Here is a 13,231-nt window from a genome sequence, read left to right on the forward strand (position 1 = left end):
GGAAAACTTTGTGCTTGCTCTATAAGGTATTTTGTTATCTTCGTCACAGAATTCATTTATGAAGTACTTTCTTATCCAGTCCAAGCTCAATACATTTTTCCTGCAGGGAATTTTATCTGGGTCTTATAACTTTGAAAAGCTGGCAGTATCAACTGAAGCACTACGTTCTTCTTATCAAACTAAAGTCCAGCTGCTTCTAATCCTTATAGAAACCCTGGACCTGGAAAGTCTTCTCCAGATGGTTCATGATGCAATCCCTTTCAGGTTCTTAGCCAGTTAGGATGCATCTATGTATTTACTCTGCAAGTCATGATCTAGTGACAGTAAATATCTTTGGTCAAATTGTTGATTTTTGCATTAAATATCTAAATTGTGGAGTTCACATTTGTTGCACCAGTACAGTGCAATATTTTTTGGCTTATGTCATTACTCAATGAAGATTCCTTTTGGCGGAGACCAAGGGATGAACTGTCCTGAGGTGGAATCCACTTGTAAGGCAGATGCCCCATGCCTTTAGTTTGCCTCATCTTTAAGACATGGTGTTGTAATTTAGACAGGACCGAGTTAAAATAACAAAGGTGGATTTAAGTATTGGTTTCTATTGGGTCAGAAAATTCTGCTAACTATGAAAACCAAGAACATACGATTTTGCTCTTTTATTATCATTTTTTTCATGTGAATGCAATATGATTGATACTTTTATATAAATAAGAATCACTGATCCATTACTAGGTTGAACATTTCCATACCCAAACTACAGAATCCCGATTTAAGTGAACCTTCACTACTATCTGATCTATAAGCATGCTTTTAGCCAAGCCTGTGATGCTACTGTGACTGGGAATTCAGGACAATCTATATTTTTAGGTTTGCAATCGGAGGACCATAGGATAATCTTATTTGCAATTTTAAAATGCCATGAAGGCAACTATGGATATACATAAGCTAATTTGTGCTGGGTAACTTTCTTTTTATTTATTAAAATGCAAACTGCATCGTTGAATTATTGTGTTGAAATCCTTCAAAGTGATGTGTTGAAGGAACCAGATGTAAGTTATTCTCAATTTGTTAGTGTATGTGTTTAGAGTGATCAGTTTCTAGGGGTGCCCCATATGTTCAGGTTTTCTGCTTGTTTTTTTCGTCTCTTGGGATCCATCTTGAGGTGTTAACGAGTTTTGCATCTCTTCCCTCGGTCTTTTCATTTCCTAAAGAGTGATCATTTTTGTGTTTTGTTTTCTTTAGGGGCCTGCTGACGGCTACCGTAGTGTGTTGAGAACTTTTGTATCTGCATTTATTGCCTCTTATGATATCAGTCTTAAGGTAAATGCATAATGGACCTCTGCTTAAACCTTGTTAGCATTTTTTTAGATGTATTTCTTATTTTTTCTGTCCTTGTTTTGTGCAGCTGGAAGATAAATCTCTGAAGTTGTTACTGGATATTCTTTGCAAAATTTATCAGGGAGAGGTTTGGACACTTATTATCTTTCAGCATCTGTGACTTCAAATATAAATATTTTATAATTATAAAGTTCAAATTCGATTTTTGTTTGAATAGTGTAATTGTTACTCATTTCTAAATTGCAGTTCATCTGAATTTTGCAGGAGTCACTTTGTATCCAGTTTTGGGATCGTGAAAGTTTTATTGATGGCCCTATCCGGTGTCTTCTTTGCAACTTAGAGGGTGAATTTCCTTTCAGGACTGTGGAACTAGTTCGTCTTTTATCATCACTTTGTGAAGGAACTTGGCCTGCAGAATGAGTGTGAGTAGAATTATTTGGCATGGTCGTTCAAATTCTGGTTTTTGATAAACAAAATGAGTTGTAGACCTGATCACTATATGGGTGTAGGATTAAACTTTAATTTGGTTATTGAAATCCTCATTCGGGAAGTATTTTCTTTATTACTTGAACTTATAATACTAAGAATTTTTGTAACAATTAATTATATTCGTTTATCTAAACGATTAATTATTATGTTGTTCTCTTATTGTTGTGTAATCATCCTGTCAACAGGTATAACTTTTTGGATAAGTCTGTGGGTATATCATCCCTGGTTGAGATTAATGGCTCCCTTGGGGAGGATAGGTCTCAAATTGTGGAGACGCAACTCCCGTTGCATGTTCCTGGATTTGAAGGTCTGGTCATTCCCAGTAAAACCTGTGGACGTATTTTAAGATTAGTTAGTGGAAATACCGCTCTTGTACGATGGGAGGTAAATGGCCAATTACTTTAACTAACATTGATAATTGCTTTGTATTGGTGAATTTTGTATATTCTTGAGAAATATCACTAGACTTTCAACTGCTTGTAAGTGCACAGGTATTAGGTTATACTTTAAAGAGCATTTTCCAATGTTAGTGCATTTATCGCTGTGTTGTTTTTCTCCTTCCTCTTCAAAGTTTTGTGAAATACTCTTTCTAATGTAGGTCGAAAATTGAAGAGGCATTTTCAGGAATTATCATGTGAAAAGTTATTACCTATCCTCAAAGGGTTAAATTTTGTCTTAAGTTTTTATTTCCCAATTATACGCACTACATGTGCGGCATCAAAATTTTATTTCCTAAATTATCTTCCTTCAATATCGTTTTTTATTTCATCTTCCTTCACTTTCTACATTTTTTTTTTTTTGAGAAGAAACTATAACAGTTTATTAAAAAAGAAAAGTGAAATACACAGAAGTGGATAAGAAATCCACCAAGAACAGAACAAGAAAATCTCTCAAGAGGATCTGATTACAAGTAGGAAAACCTCAACCAAAATCACTTTACAACTGCTAACATATCCCACAGTATGTGAGAAAGAGAGTAATTCTTAAAATCATTAGCAATGACAAGATTTTTTTCGGAGATAATGGGTTACATTTAGTCTTACTTAGTGGGTTGTGAAACAGTATATTCAAGGAGAGTAATAGAAGATATGCAATTGTATTTTCAATTTGGTTGCTGTTTTGTGCTAATTCATGCCTATTTTGTACAGTATACACAATCTGGGGTGCTAGCATTGCTCGTGCACCTGTCTCAGGAGCTGTATTTTGACAGAAATGACAAGGCTCTTCTTATTCTTGACCTATTTAGCCGGATGGTTACCTTTAACACAGTATGGTTTTCATCATTAATTGCTGGAGTCTTTATGGTTTTCATCCTTTTTTTAGCATTTATTCGATTTGGCATATGCTAATTGGCTGAGGCATACACTTTTCATCAAGGTTTACGCCTTTTGGGATAAAATGACATTTTAAGGTACTAACAGTAAAAGCTTCAGAAACTGCCTTTTTACTCCAATAACTTGGTGGTACTTTGCATGGTGATCGTTGTAATGATGACAAAGAGGACTAGAATGAGTGAATTGGATTTTCCCTTATTGGAATTGCCTTTTGATTATGCTTGTTTGGATTTCCTATTCAAGTTTGATGGTCTGGTTGAATTATATGTTTAATGGTTGAATGACAGTTGGTAATTTATTTTATATTTTTGTTATTATAGTTCAGGTTTTCAAAGGGTTATGCCTCAACGTGTCAAGGTTAAGGCCTTGTCAATGCTTTCGCATTTTAAAGCATTTGATAATAATCTTCATTAAGTTGTTTTAAATAAATGTGGATGCATGCAGTCAGAATATTGAAATAGTTTTCTCTTGGGTTGCCATAAATATGATAACATTTTATCAGCCTCCACTGTTAAAACGCTAACTTCTGAATTCTTGTCCTGTTTAGAGTAGAGAGAGAATAGTATAGCTGTAATTGATCCTAACCTTGCCTTGTTTCCTTCCCCTCTCCCCTCTCCTCTCTTAATTTCTTACCATCTCTGTAACCATCTCTACTTTACCAAGTTTTAATTTGGTGTTTTATTTAGGCTGTATGTTTTGCTTTGATGGACATTGGGAACTCATCACATTTCCAATCAACTGGCATGAATGGGCAGACAGAAAGTAATATGCGGTAATTAAGCAGCCTTTTTGTTTGTGCTTGTGTGTTTCCTCTTTCTTGCCTATATTATCATGTCTTGTAATAGGCACTTCTTGTTTCACCATCCAAGTTGGTTGAAATCATTTGCACTTTGGTCAGAAAATTATCTCCTACTTCGGGCGGTGCCGCTCTGATGTCCGTGGGTATAAATATATTGGGAAAGATGTTAAGATGGTAACTTTATCACCTATTGTCTTTTGAGTTCTTCTGCATCTGTGTGTCGTTTTAATCAGGGTCTTATGAAATTAAGTTTTGAAAGTTTCAGAAGTCTTTATGCTATTATTTAAAGCCTTCATTTCGTAAAATTATAGCAATAAGTAAAACTGAAAGAACTAGGGATATGATGGGGACTTGTAGCTCCAGTGGTAGAGAGCCGTTAACTCCACACCCAAGTTCCAATCCAAACCTCCTCCTCCCCCTTTGATATCCTCTACACCAGGAGGAAATGCAGATGACACACAGGAATGCATTTTCTACTAAAACAAAAACATTAATATTTATTGATAAGATGCAAGTGTAATACACTGAATAAGTTGTTAGTCCATTGTATGCAAACAATTCTAAATATTTAAAATTTTAAGTTAATCTCAATATAAATTTTTAGCCTTGTCGCATGCAATTGATTAGCAACTGTTACTCAAAGCTGTCTTCAACTGGAAATGTGTTGTTGGCTATGTATTGGGTGTGAGTTACTTTTGATCTGTTATAGAGTTGATGTTATGATTCTGATGTTTGATACGGCTCATTGTTGTAGGTTTGTTCTTTTTTTGGTGGACTTGTTTGCTGTGCTTGTAATTTTGCTTTGATTTTATTATTAATAAAGTTCTGTTTCCTTAACAGCCCAATCTTATATGCAATGTATTTTGAACTTTTTTTGTGTGGATAAATAATATATCTTGAATTTCAGAGTGTTATATTAGCCTATAATTATTGCTTGTATTGTTTTTGGCATAGGCCGGACCTGAGCACAACCTGTTTTTCTAACATGCATTTACTGTGGCAGTTCCCCTTCTCGTGTGTCTGAGGTGGCCTTAAAGGCAAATATATTTGGTTTCAGCAATGGCCACAATGATCCATCAAGGTGATACCTTTGAGAAAAGACTAGCTTTCTTTGTTCTGCTGTTATCATGCATACATAAAAATGTGCGGTTTACATTCTTACCTTTAAGTTAATTGAGGTATACAATTATCTAAAGTGGAGCTTTATTTAAGTTTCTCATTTCTTGTTTTCTTTCAGTGTAGAGAATTTTTTTATATGACATTTTTTCCCCACTATATATTGTTGGGTTTTTTTCCACCCCATGATAAGTTGTCCTAAGTCTATTGGGAATTAATAGTCTTAGAGGATTAAATTGTTTTCTCAATTGGAGTTGTTTTCCCAATTGGAGTTAGTTTCTCAATTGGAGAATGATTCATAACTAGATTCCAATTAGGATTAGTAATCCTTATTGAAGAAGACCTTTATCATGTCTATATAGAGGGGCTATTGTACTAGTTTTGAGGGGGGGGAGCAAAACAATAAATTGTATACCACTCAAGGGATTAGAGTGAGAGAATATTGTAAAGTGTGTGCAAGAGAAAAGAAAAAAGATAGTGTATTTCTTGTTCTTGTTCTTTCAGGTTTTTCATCAAGTCCTAGTTCTAGAGATTTGGCAAGATTATTGGTTGTACTCATTACTGACATGGTGAAAGATTGTTGTTGTTGTCCCGTGGACGTAGGCACATATTGCCGAACCACGTAAATTCTTGGTGTTATTTATCTTGGTTATTTGTTTCTCTTTATGGCACTTCTTCGGCTTTGCACTTTCCTTTTTTTTTTCTAATATTTTCTATCACTTTGTTTATTTTATTTTTGTTTCTAGAGGAACATGGTTTCTTTCTGGGAAACTGGCAAAGATGCTATTAATTGACTGTGAGCAGAATGATAGTTGCTGCTCGTTGACTATATCAGGTATAAGTTAAATCATTCATTTTGCCATCTTCTGTTTTGCTAATTCTTGCATTGATGTTATGTGCTTTTGCTGGTGTAACATCATCTAGTTCCATCTTGATTTGTGTTGTACTAAAATATGTTGATACATACAATAGGAAGTACTGGATTTTTTTTTTTAATTTGTTTTTTGTTTTATTTTTATATCTTAGCTTTCTGCTTTGACATGGATGATTTTAAAACGTTTCAGTGCTGGACTTTACCCTACATCTCATGGAGACAGGATTAAAAAATGATGCTGTCCTGGATTTAATTGTTTTCTCCATTCAGTATGTTCTTGTTAACCATGAATACTGGAAATACAAGGTGAAGCATACCCGTTGGAGAGTAACATTGAAGGTACAGCCTTGATGAAAACTGATGGGGTTCAGCCTTCTGGTTTGTGTACAACTAACATAATTTGGTTTCTCTTGTGCTGGTATTATTTTTGACACAAGTTAGTTCCACTGTTTTTTTACGAGTACGGAACAAACTTGATGAATACTGATGGGGTTCGGCCTTCTGGTTTGTGTATAACTAACATAAATTCTGATCTGGTCCTATTGATTGGATTGCCTCCCTATATCAGCCTTGAACCATCAAACGCCAAGAAATGACAAGAGAGTAATTTTATCATTATGAAATTCCTTTAGATTTATAGAAATGACAAGAAATTTGGCAAATCAAGGATTTTTTCTTTTTCTTTTTTTTTTTTTCTTTTTTTTTTTTTTCGTTCATACGAGGTCAACTCCATTTGCCCTGCATGCAGTTGATATCCTATTTGTTGTACCTTGTTATGCTGTGACATATTTGGTTAATGAGTGCGAAGCCTTTTGTCTTTCTTATGCCTTCTGCATTTGTTCTTTTAATTGATGTAACTTAACCAGTTAAAGAGTATGAGGCATATGACTCATGAGTCTTTCAAATACCTTTCAAATAAAAATGAATGAGAGTACAGTTATATAGGAAGGGGGCTTAGTTAGGAGGTGGTTGTAAAGATTTCCATTGGGAAGATAATCTTTTTGGCCTTTTTCCATTCATGTTCGATTTGGCATTGATGCCACTATGTGAAGCTTTAATGTGGTGGCTATAGGTTTGAATTAAGGTCCTTGGAATGATATTTCAAGCGAAGTTAGTTATTTTCTACATGATCTTTGGTTACTTGTGGGAATGGGGGAAGAATTGGTTCTTAGGGGGATGACTAGGTTGGGTACCTTCCTTTTTGGCTTTCTGTATCTATGTTTAGTTGGTTATAATTTGTCCATGATGTGCCAATTAACAATCTCTGCTCTCCTACATTCCAAATTTCCAATGAGCTGGAATTTCAATTTCCGGAGAAATTTGAATGATTTTCTCTCCCTTTGTTCCGTAGTTTGAATAATCTTCCAGAACTGTTAAGTAGATAACAAGCTGGTATAGGACTTGTGTACCTTTAATGGATTACTTGTTCTCTGTTGTACTATTTTCACCTCATTCTAGTAGTGTTATTCTGTTTATTATCGAAGAAAAGAAAAGAATAAAAGAATCAAGTTGAAAGCATATTTTTAAGCTGATACACGAGCCCAATAGCCAAGCTTGTAAAAGAATTCACATCTGAAATTTTGTCTGCATCAATGTGTGCATGTTAGGGAACCGCAATGTGCATCAATGCATGCATGCATGCATGCATGGTACTGAACATTGTTTTCTGCACCTGAATGTCGCTTCTCAGGGCTAGTTAATCTACTCTATTTACTCAGTTATTGAGGTCTCTGAAATGAAACTTTGCGTTGTAAATGTCGATTACGGTGGGAGGGTCAATTTTTACATTATTTTACTGGTTCAGGTGCTAGAAGTGATGAAAAAATTTATTACATCTGTATCATGCTCTGAAAAGTTGGATGAAGTCATCCTGGACAGGTTACTGTCTGATTCGTCCATCCATAGTAATCTCTTTCGGATTGTTTGTACAACTACCAAGCACTGGAGGTGGGTTATGTTATGTATCTTTTAATCTTATTTGGTAATGACCTGCTGTTGTTTTTGTTCTAATCACTAATTTGAGAGCATTTTTCTGCAGACTTTATTTCAGCCGGCTCGTTGATCTAACAGAGATTGAAGGTTTACAGATGGGTACATGTTCCATTTTAGATATCCTTTTCATCATGCTCTCTAAATTTTCTAAGATATTTGGAAATAAGCTTGTTGAATATACGTTTTGATTGCATGCTATGTTTGAAAGACTTTTAAAGTCGCACATGTTACAATTTTTTGGGATTATGGTAGATGATGCGCAGATGTAGTGTTCTGTTTCTGTCCAAAAGTGAGTTTTCTTGATGTACGGTACAAGTTTAAAAAATAAACCAACCCTCTAGCTTGCTTTAAAAAGTAAAATGAGCAGTGAACAGTACAACGAAATCCTGTGTGTTCTTTTACCTATTTTCTAGAGTATTCTGTGTATGTGCCAACTATATGCATCTGTGATAGATATCTTTCTTTATTTGAAATATGATGGTTTCATTTTTATTTTGTACAGTAGGTCCGTAGTTGATGTTCAATTATGTTTATTTTCAGGATATATCTTCCAGTCCTCCATTTTTTCATCAAGCAGTTTTCTCATCAGCTACCAGACCAATTCCTGTTGTTGCAGCGCTTGTGTCCTTGATATCTTACTTTCGCAATCCTGTATGGCCTTTCTCTGTACTCAATTGTTATTGATTACATTCTCTTCATTGCGTATATAAATACTATAGTTATATTGTTCTTCCATTTCGGTAACCGTGTATTTACCTGTACATTATCAAATTATAATGTTGTTTTTTCTTTTTGTTATTTCTGCTGGAAGAGTTCCTCATTTACTTATCTCCATATCTATGTGATTATCGTTATGTAGGAGTTGCATGTCAATTTGTTTCTGTTTTATATACTTTGTAGAACACATGGATTCATAGGAAACTTGTAGTTGCATTCAGTGGTTTGTTACTCAGACAGTTGGGCGTGATAGGCGTAATGCTAATCTTTTTTACCTTCAAACTGGAATGCCCTACTGGATAGTAATGGCTTTGTGCATATCTTATTTGCATTTAATTATGAAAAGGTTGGGCAGACTATAAATATGGGGGAATGTGTCTTTGTTGACTTGACCTTAATTGTTTGCTTGGTGGTAAGTGGGATAATAATCTTATAATTGTTGAGCATCTTTATTAATATTCTCAAGTTCTCAATGCAGGGAATACAAGTTGGTGCTGCTAGGGTTTTATGCAACCGTATTTGTTTGGTAGCAGCTTCGGTCTGGATGATAAACAGGTAATGTTGATTTATGCTTATCTTTTAGTTCTTAATTTCTTGTAAATTGAATTGAGTGAATCAACTGCTTCTAAATCGATTTGTGGCATCACTGAACCGTCGTAGATTGGAGAGCTGAGGCATTCTATTAGTTACATACTACTTGAGCAGTCGGAATTGAATGAAGATCTCTTTGTTGCTACAGTCAATCTCCTCACTTCTGCTGCACTTCATCAGGTTGTTATAGTAGGTTTCAAGTTCTGTATTTTTTATTTGTTGGAGTATCACTCATAGATTTATGAAAGAAAAGAAAGAATGCTTAAGGTCCAGTTCTTTCAGCTTAATTTAAGCTATCTTCACAATTGTTTGATTAATGCTTTAAAATTTCTCATTTTTCAATTTCTTAGAAAAAAATAACTTTTAAATTCTGTGTTTATGTGCCCGTAGGGGTGCTTTTGGTCGGATCGATCGGAAACAAGCATTCCAATCCACTCCAAAAAGGGTTGGAATCAAATATTAGTTCCAATTTCGGATTTTGGATTATGGGAATTTATCAGAAATTTCAAAATTGATTTTATCTCGGAATTTTTGGAATATAATTCGTATCTCTTGCATTTTGCAAGACTTAGAAAATTTTCAAACTTTTATGTATCCACCATTCAATATTTTTTCTGAATTTTTGCAATATTTGTAGGCCGCTGCATGTGTGACATCCCACATTGCCCAGGGGAGTGGATCCTGTAAGCCTTATATGTATATTCCCATCTCTACCTAGCACAAGGCCTTTTGGGAGCTCACTGGCTTTGGGTTCTATAGAAACTCCGAAGTTAACCGAGTTCGCGCGAGAGCAATCCCAGGATGGGTGACCCACTGGGAAGTTCTCGCGTGAGTTCCCAGAAACAAAACCGCGAGGGCGTGGTCGGGGCCCAAAGCGGACAATATCGTGCTACGGTGGAGTTAAGCCCGGATGTGGTGGGGGCCCGGGTGAGGATGTGACAGCATGTGTGTTATGAGATAAAATCATATTAGATAAAATAAAATAGTATATATGATTACTCTTCATTTCTAATTATATAAATACCAAATAAAGCATATCCAAATATAACAATAAACATGATAAAATAAGAATATGCATGGCTTTTTTATAGTACTAAGTTTGAGAAAATTCAGATCGGAATTTCGGACTTTCAGATTGGATAGGTAAATTCCAATTGCCATCCAAAATTTTCGGAATTGGAAATTTTTGGACTTGGAACGGAAATTTTTGGTTCAGATTGGAATTTCCAATCGAACTTGCAGCCCTACGTACGAGCTCATCGTTCACAAATATTTGATTAGATTGGCAAGCAGTGTATTAGTTGTGTTTTGCTTGGGGCTGTTTTAGCAATCGATTACCCTAATTTCAATACTCTGTGTCTTTGAAGTGAATGCTGCCTTGTCCACTTGCAATTTTATCGCTTGATCAGTAAGAAAAAATTTCTGTTGCAAAAATTTAAAAACAAAAAATGTGTTCGAGTGATTTGGCCCAACCAAAGAATTAGTTAATTGAATTGCATTGTATTTGTGTGCATATGGTGGCAATTTTAATGCATTTCATCCCCAGGCAAACTTACGTAGTTATATTGAAACCTTTCATTCAAGTTTTGTGATCTATTCTGATAACAATTTCCTCCGCTGTTTGGTTTAGATGTTTCTTATATAATTGTTTATTCGTGCAGCCTGCTTTTCTTGTTGCTGTATTACCAACCAAAGTGAATAAGGATGTCCAACTGAGTAATGGTGGTGGTGTGAAGCTGCCAACAAATGATTTTGAGTCTGGAAAGGCAAGCGTTGTCAACTGGTACTTTTTCCTGAATGAATTCTCAATTTGGTTTGTCTTTCATCATTTACCTTGCAGTCCTGAAATTGTGCTTCTTTTTTTTTTTTTTTTTTTCTGGGATTGATACGGTCATGTTTCAGAATGGTCACTTTTCAGTTGTTTGAACCTTTTTTTCTTTTTCTAAATCTGCAGCAATCCCCGATTGCTGCTGAATGTTCTTAACTTTCTAAGGCGCTGTGGCAAGGTGCTGGTCAGTGCACTAATATTTTGGAATGCCTGAAAAGCTCTGAAATTTTCTGGAAAAAATTGTCCAGTTCTATTTCGACAACCTCTAACGTGGAAGCTCCTTCACCTGAAAATATAACTGAGACAGAAGCTGAAGATTTGTCATTCAGATACCAGTGCCAATCTGCCATACTGGAAATAATAGCGCATGACATGTTCCTGCACAAAAAGCTGTTACATGCTGAGTCATTTGTAAAACAACTGCCTGATCAGGATACAAAATACAGTAAGATCAGAAAAATCAAAAGCTGCGGATCTTGAAGCTATTTTATCAGCCTGGTGTGAGAGCTCCGTTTTGGGCAATCTGACTAAGTCACTTACCTGTTGTGAGTATGACCCTGAGTTGTTTTTGCGGGCAAAGGTAAGTTCTAGTCAGAATCTTTTATTTTTCTACAAATCCATTAATTTTAACTTGTGAATTATGTCTCTGGTTTTGTTTTCATTTTGGTTGTTGGCTGTTTATCACTTCTTTTTTCATCTTCATACATTCTGTGAATTTGTTGGTTGCCTTATGTTTTATGAGTTGAAGCTTTTGGTTTTCCGCTTAAGTTCACTGCTCTAGGAAATAGTCATTTTTTGTATAAGAAAGTTTCTCACCTATGCATTATTGTGTTCAATATGCTTCATGACATACATTAGTACTAACCTATTATCTACACTAAGGGGTGGGGGAGTGGCTAAGCCTCACAATGGGCTTGCAATAATGTGGTTCAAATTCCCCTTTGGCAAGAATAGAAAATAAGACCTCTCACATACAAGTGAAGAAGAATACCATTGGACCCTAGTACTAAGTGGCTTATAGGTTCTTAATTTTTAGAATGCAATATTCATACCTCTGTAACTTCACAGGTTGCTGCGAGTGTAATCACTGCTCGTGTGATGGTGAACTTATCAATTGGTGGTGCAGGAAGTTTGTCTATGTCATTAGTTCAGAAGTCCAGTAACATGTCAAATAAGGTTCGTTCCCTTCTTGATTGTGTTACTTAATTTGTAATCCAAGATGATTGTATGCTGAGAAACCCATTAAAGGTTCAATTTAGTTTCTAATTTCATAGATTCTCGTATTTAGTACTTTCCGTTTTAGTAAAATTGAGATTGTATAATTTGCATCATATCTGATTGCTGTTATCTTTCTTCTCACCCTTCTTCATTGGCAGCTGAGAAGTCATCCTGCTTTTTCTGAATTGTTAGCTCAATACTCACAGCATGGTTACAGGTAACATGTGTGCTATTGTTAATTTCGGTTGGAATTTCTATACTTAGCACTGCCACTTTTGAACAAGGCATTTGTAAGTCAACAAACTGCCTCTATACAGTACCTCGCCTGAGGATTCTGGATATTTATAACTGCCCCTTCCAGTAAATGTGTTCTTATAGTGTGAAAACAGTTCTTGCTGTGTTATGTGTGATAATTTAGTTTTGAGTTCTTGTATTTGACAGACCGTCTAAGTGGTGACATGCAGTCATAAGTTTGGGAGGTTAAATTTGCATAGGCTTTGAAGACCATATGTGGTTTTTGTTTATTTGTTTCACATGTACTCTTTTAATAACATGTGTTATATCTCATAAGAATGCTGAGACTACGAAAATGGAATCAATGAATAATGCGTGTTATGTATGTGCCTATGTATGAATAATATATTATCTTATTTTCAGTGCAGGGAAAGAGCCAAACTATTTGATACTTAGTGATCTCTACTATCATCTGCAAGGACAGCTTGAAGGCCGTGAAATCAGTCCTGGACCATTCAAAGAACTCTCTCAGTTCCTGATTGAATCAAATATTTTTCAGACTTACCAACACAAGGATGATGGTGATCTTTTTGTGACCAGAAGAGATACATACTTGTTTGATCTTAAATGTGTACGTGCTGATTTGGGGTTAGATCTTTGGGATTATTCAAAATGGAAAGAATCAAAGGCAACTGCAGAAA

General features: G+C 35.3%; 1 protein-coding gene and 1 long non-coding RNA gene across 7 annotated transcripts; both read left to right on the forward strand.

Annotated features, from left to right (window-relative positions):
* Positions 1 to 200: 200 nt before the first annotated feature.
* LOC103966258 lies at positions 201 to 9,208 on the forward strand. Of its 6 annotated transcripts, XM_048573748.1 has the most exons (15): positions 229 to 264; positions 1,243 to 1,320; positions 1,413 to 1,465; positions 1,603 to 1,760; positions 2,013 to 2,211; positions 2,976 to 3,095; positions 3,848 to 3,933; positions 4,060 to 4,134; positions 4,964 to 5,041; positions 5,823 to 5,911; positions 6,141 to 6,289; positions 7,755 to 7,897; positions 7,989 to 8,041; positions 8,483 to 8,593; positions 9,138 to 9,208. In XM_048573748.1, exons 6-15 carry the CDS (start codon positions 3,078 to 3,080, stop codon positions 9,158 to 9,160), a joined length of 825 nt encoding a protein of 274 aa, XP_048429705.1. In that variant the 5' UTR covers positions 229 to 264; positions 1,243 to 1,320; positions 1,413 to 1,465; positions 1,603 to 1,760; positions 2,013 to 2,211; positions 2,976 to 3,077; the 3' UTR covers positions 9,161 to 9,208. The 6 variants fall into 6 exon arrangements, with proteins under 6 accessions (XP_048429706.1, XP_048429705.1, XP_048429704.1 ...); XM_048573749.1 differs by lacking the exon at positions 1,413 to 1,465 and having other exon boundaries at positions 201 to 264; XM_048573747.1 differs by lacking the exons at positions 229 to 264; positions 1,243 to 1,320 and having other exon boundaries at positions 1,403 to 1,465.
* A 909-nt stretch (positions 9,209 to 10,117) lies between these two features.
* Positions 10,118 to 11,510, forward strand: LOC108865412. The gene is made up of 3 exons (XR_007254347.1): positions 10,118 to 10,177; positions 10,912 to 11,033; positions 11,205 to 11,510. It is a non-coding gene; the product is annotated as an uncharacterized LOC108865412 (long non-coding RNA).
* Positions 11,511 to 13,231: the final 1,721 nt, after the last annotated feature.

Source organism: the organism of the source record quoted next, unplaced genomic scaffold (assembly GCF_019419815.1).
Source record: "Pyrus x bretschneideri cultivar Hongxiangsu unplaced genomic scaffold, Pyrus_bretschneideri_v1 Contig7, whole genome shotgun sequence".
Lineage (NCBI taxonomy): Eukaryota > Viridiplantae > Streptophyta > Magnoliopsida > Rosales > Rosaceae > Pyrus > Pyrus x bretschneideri.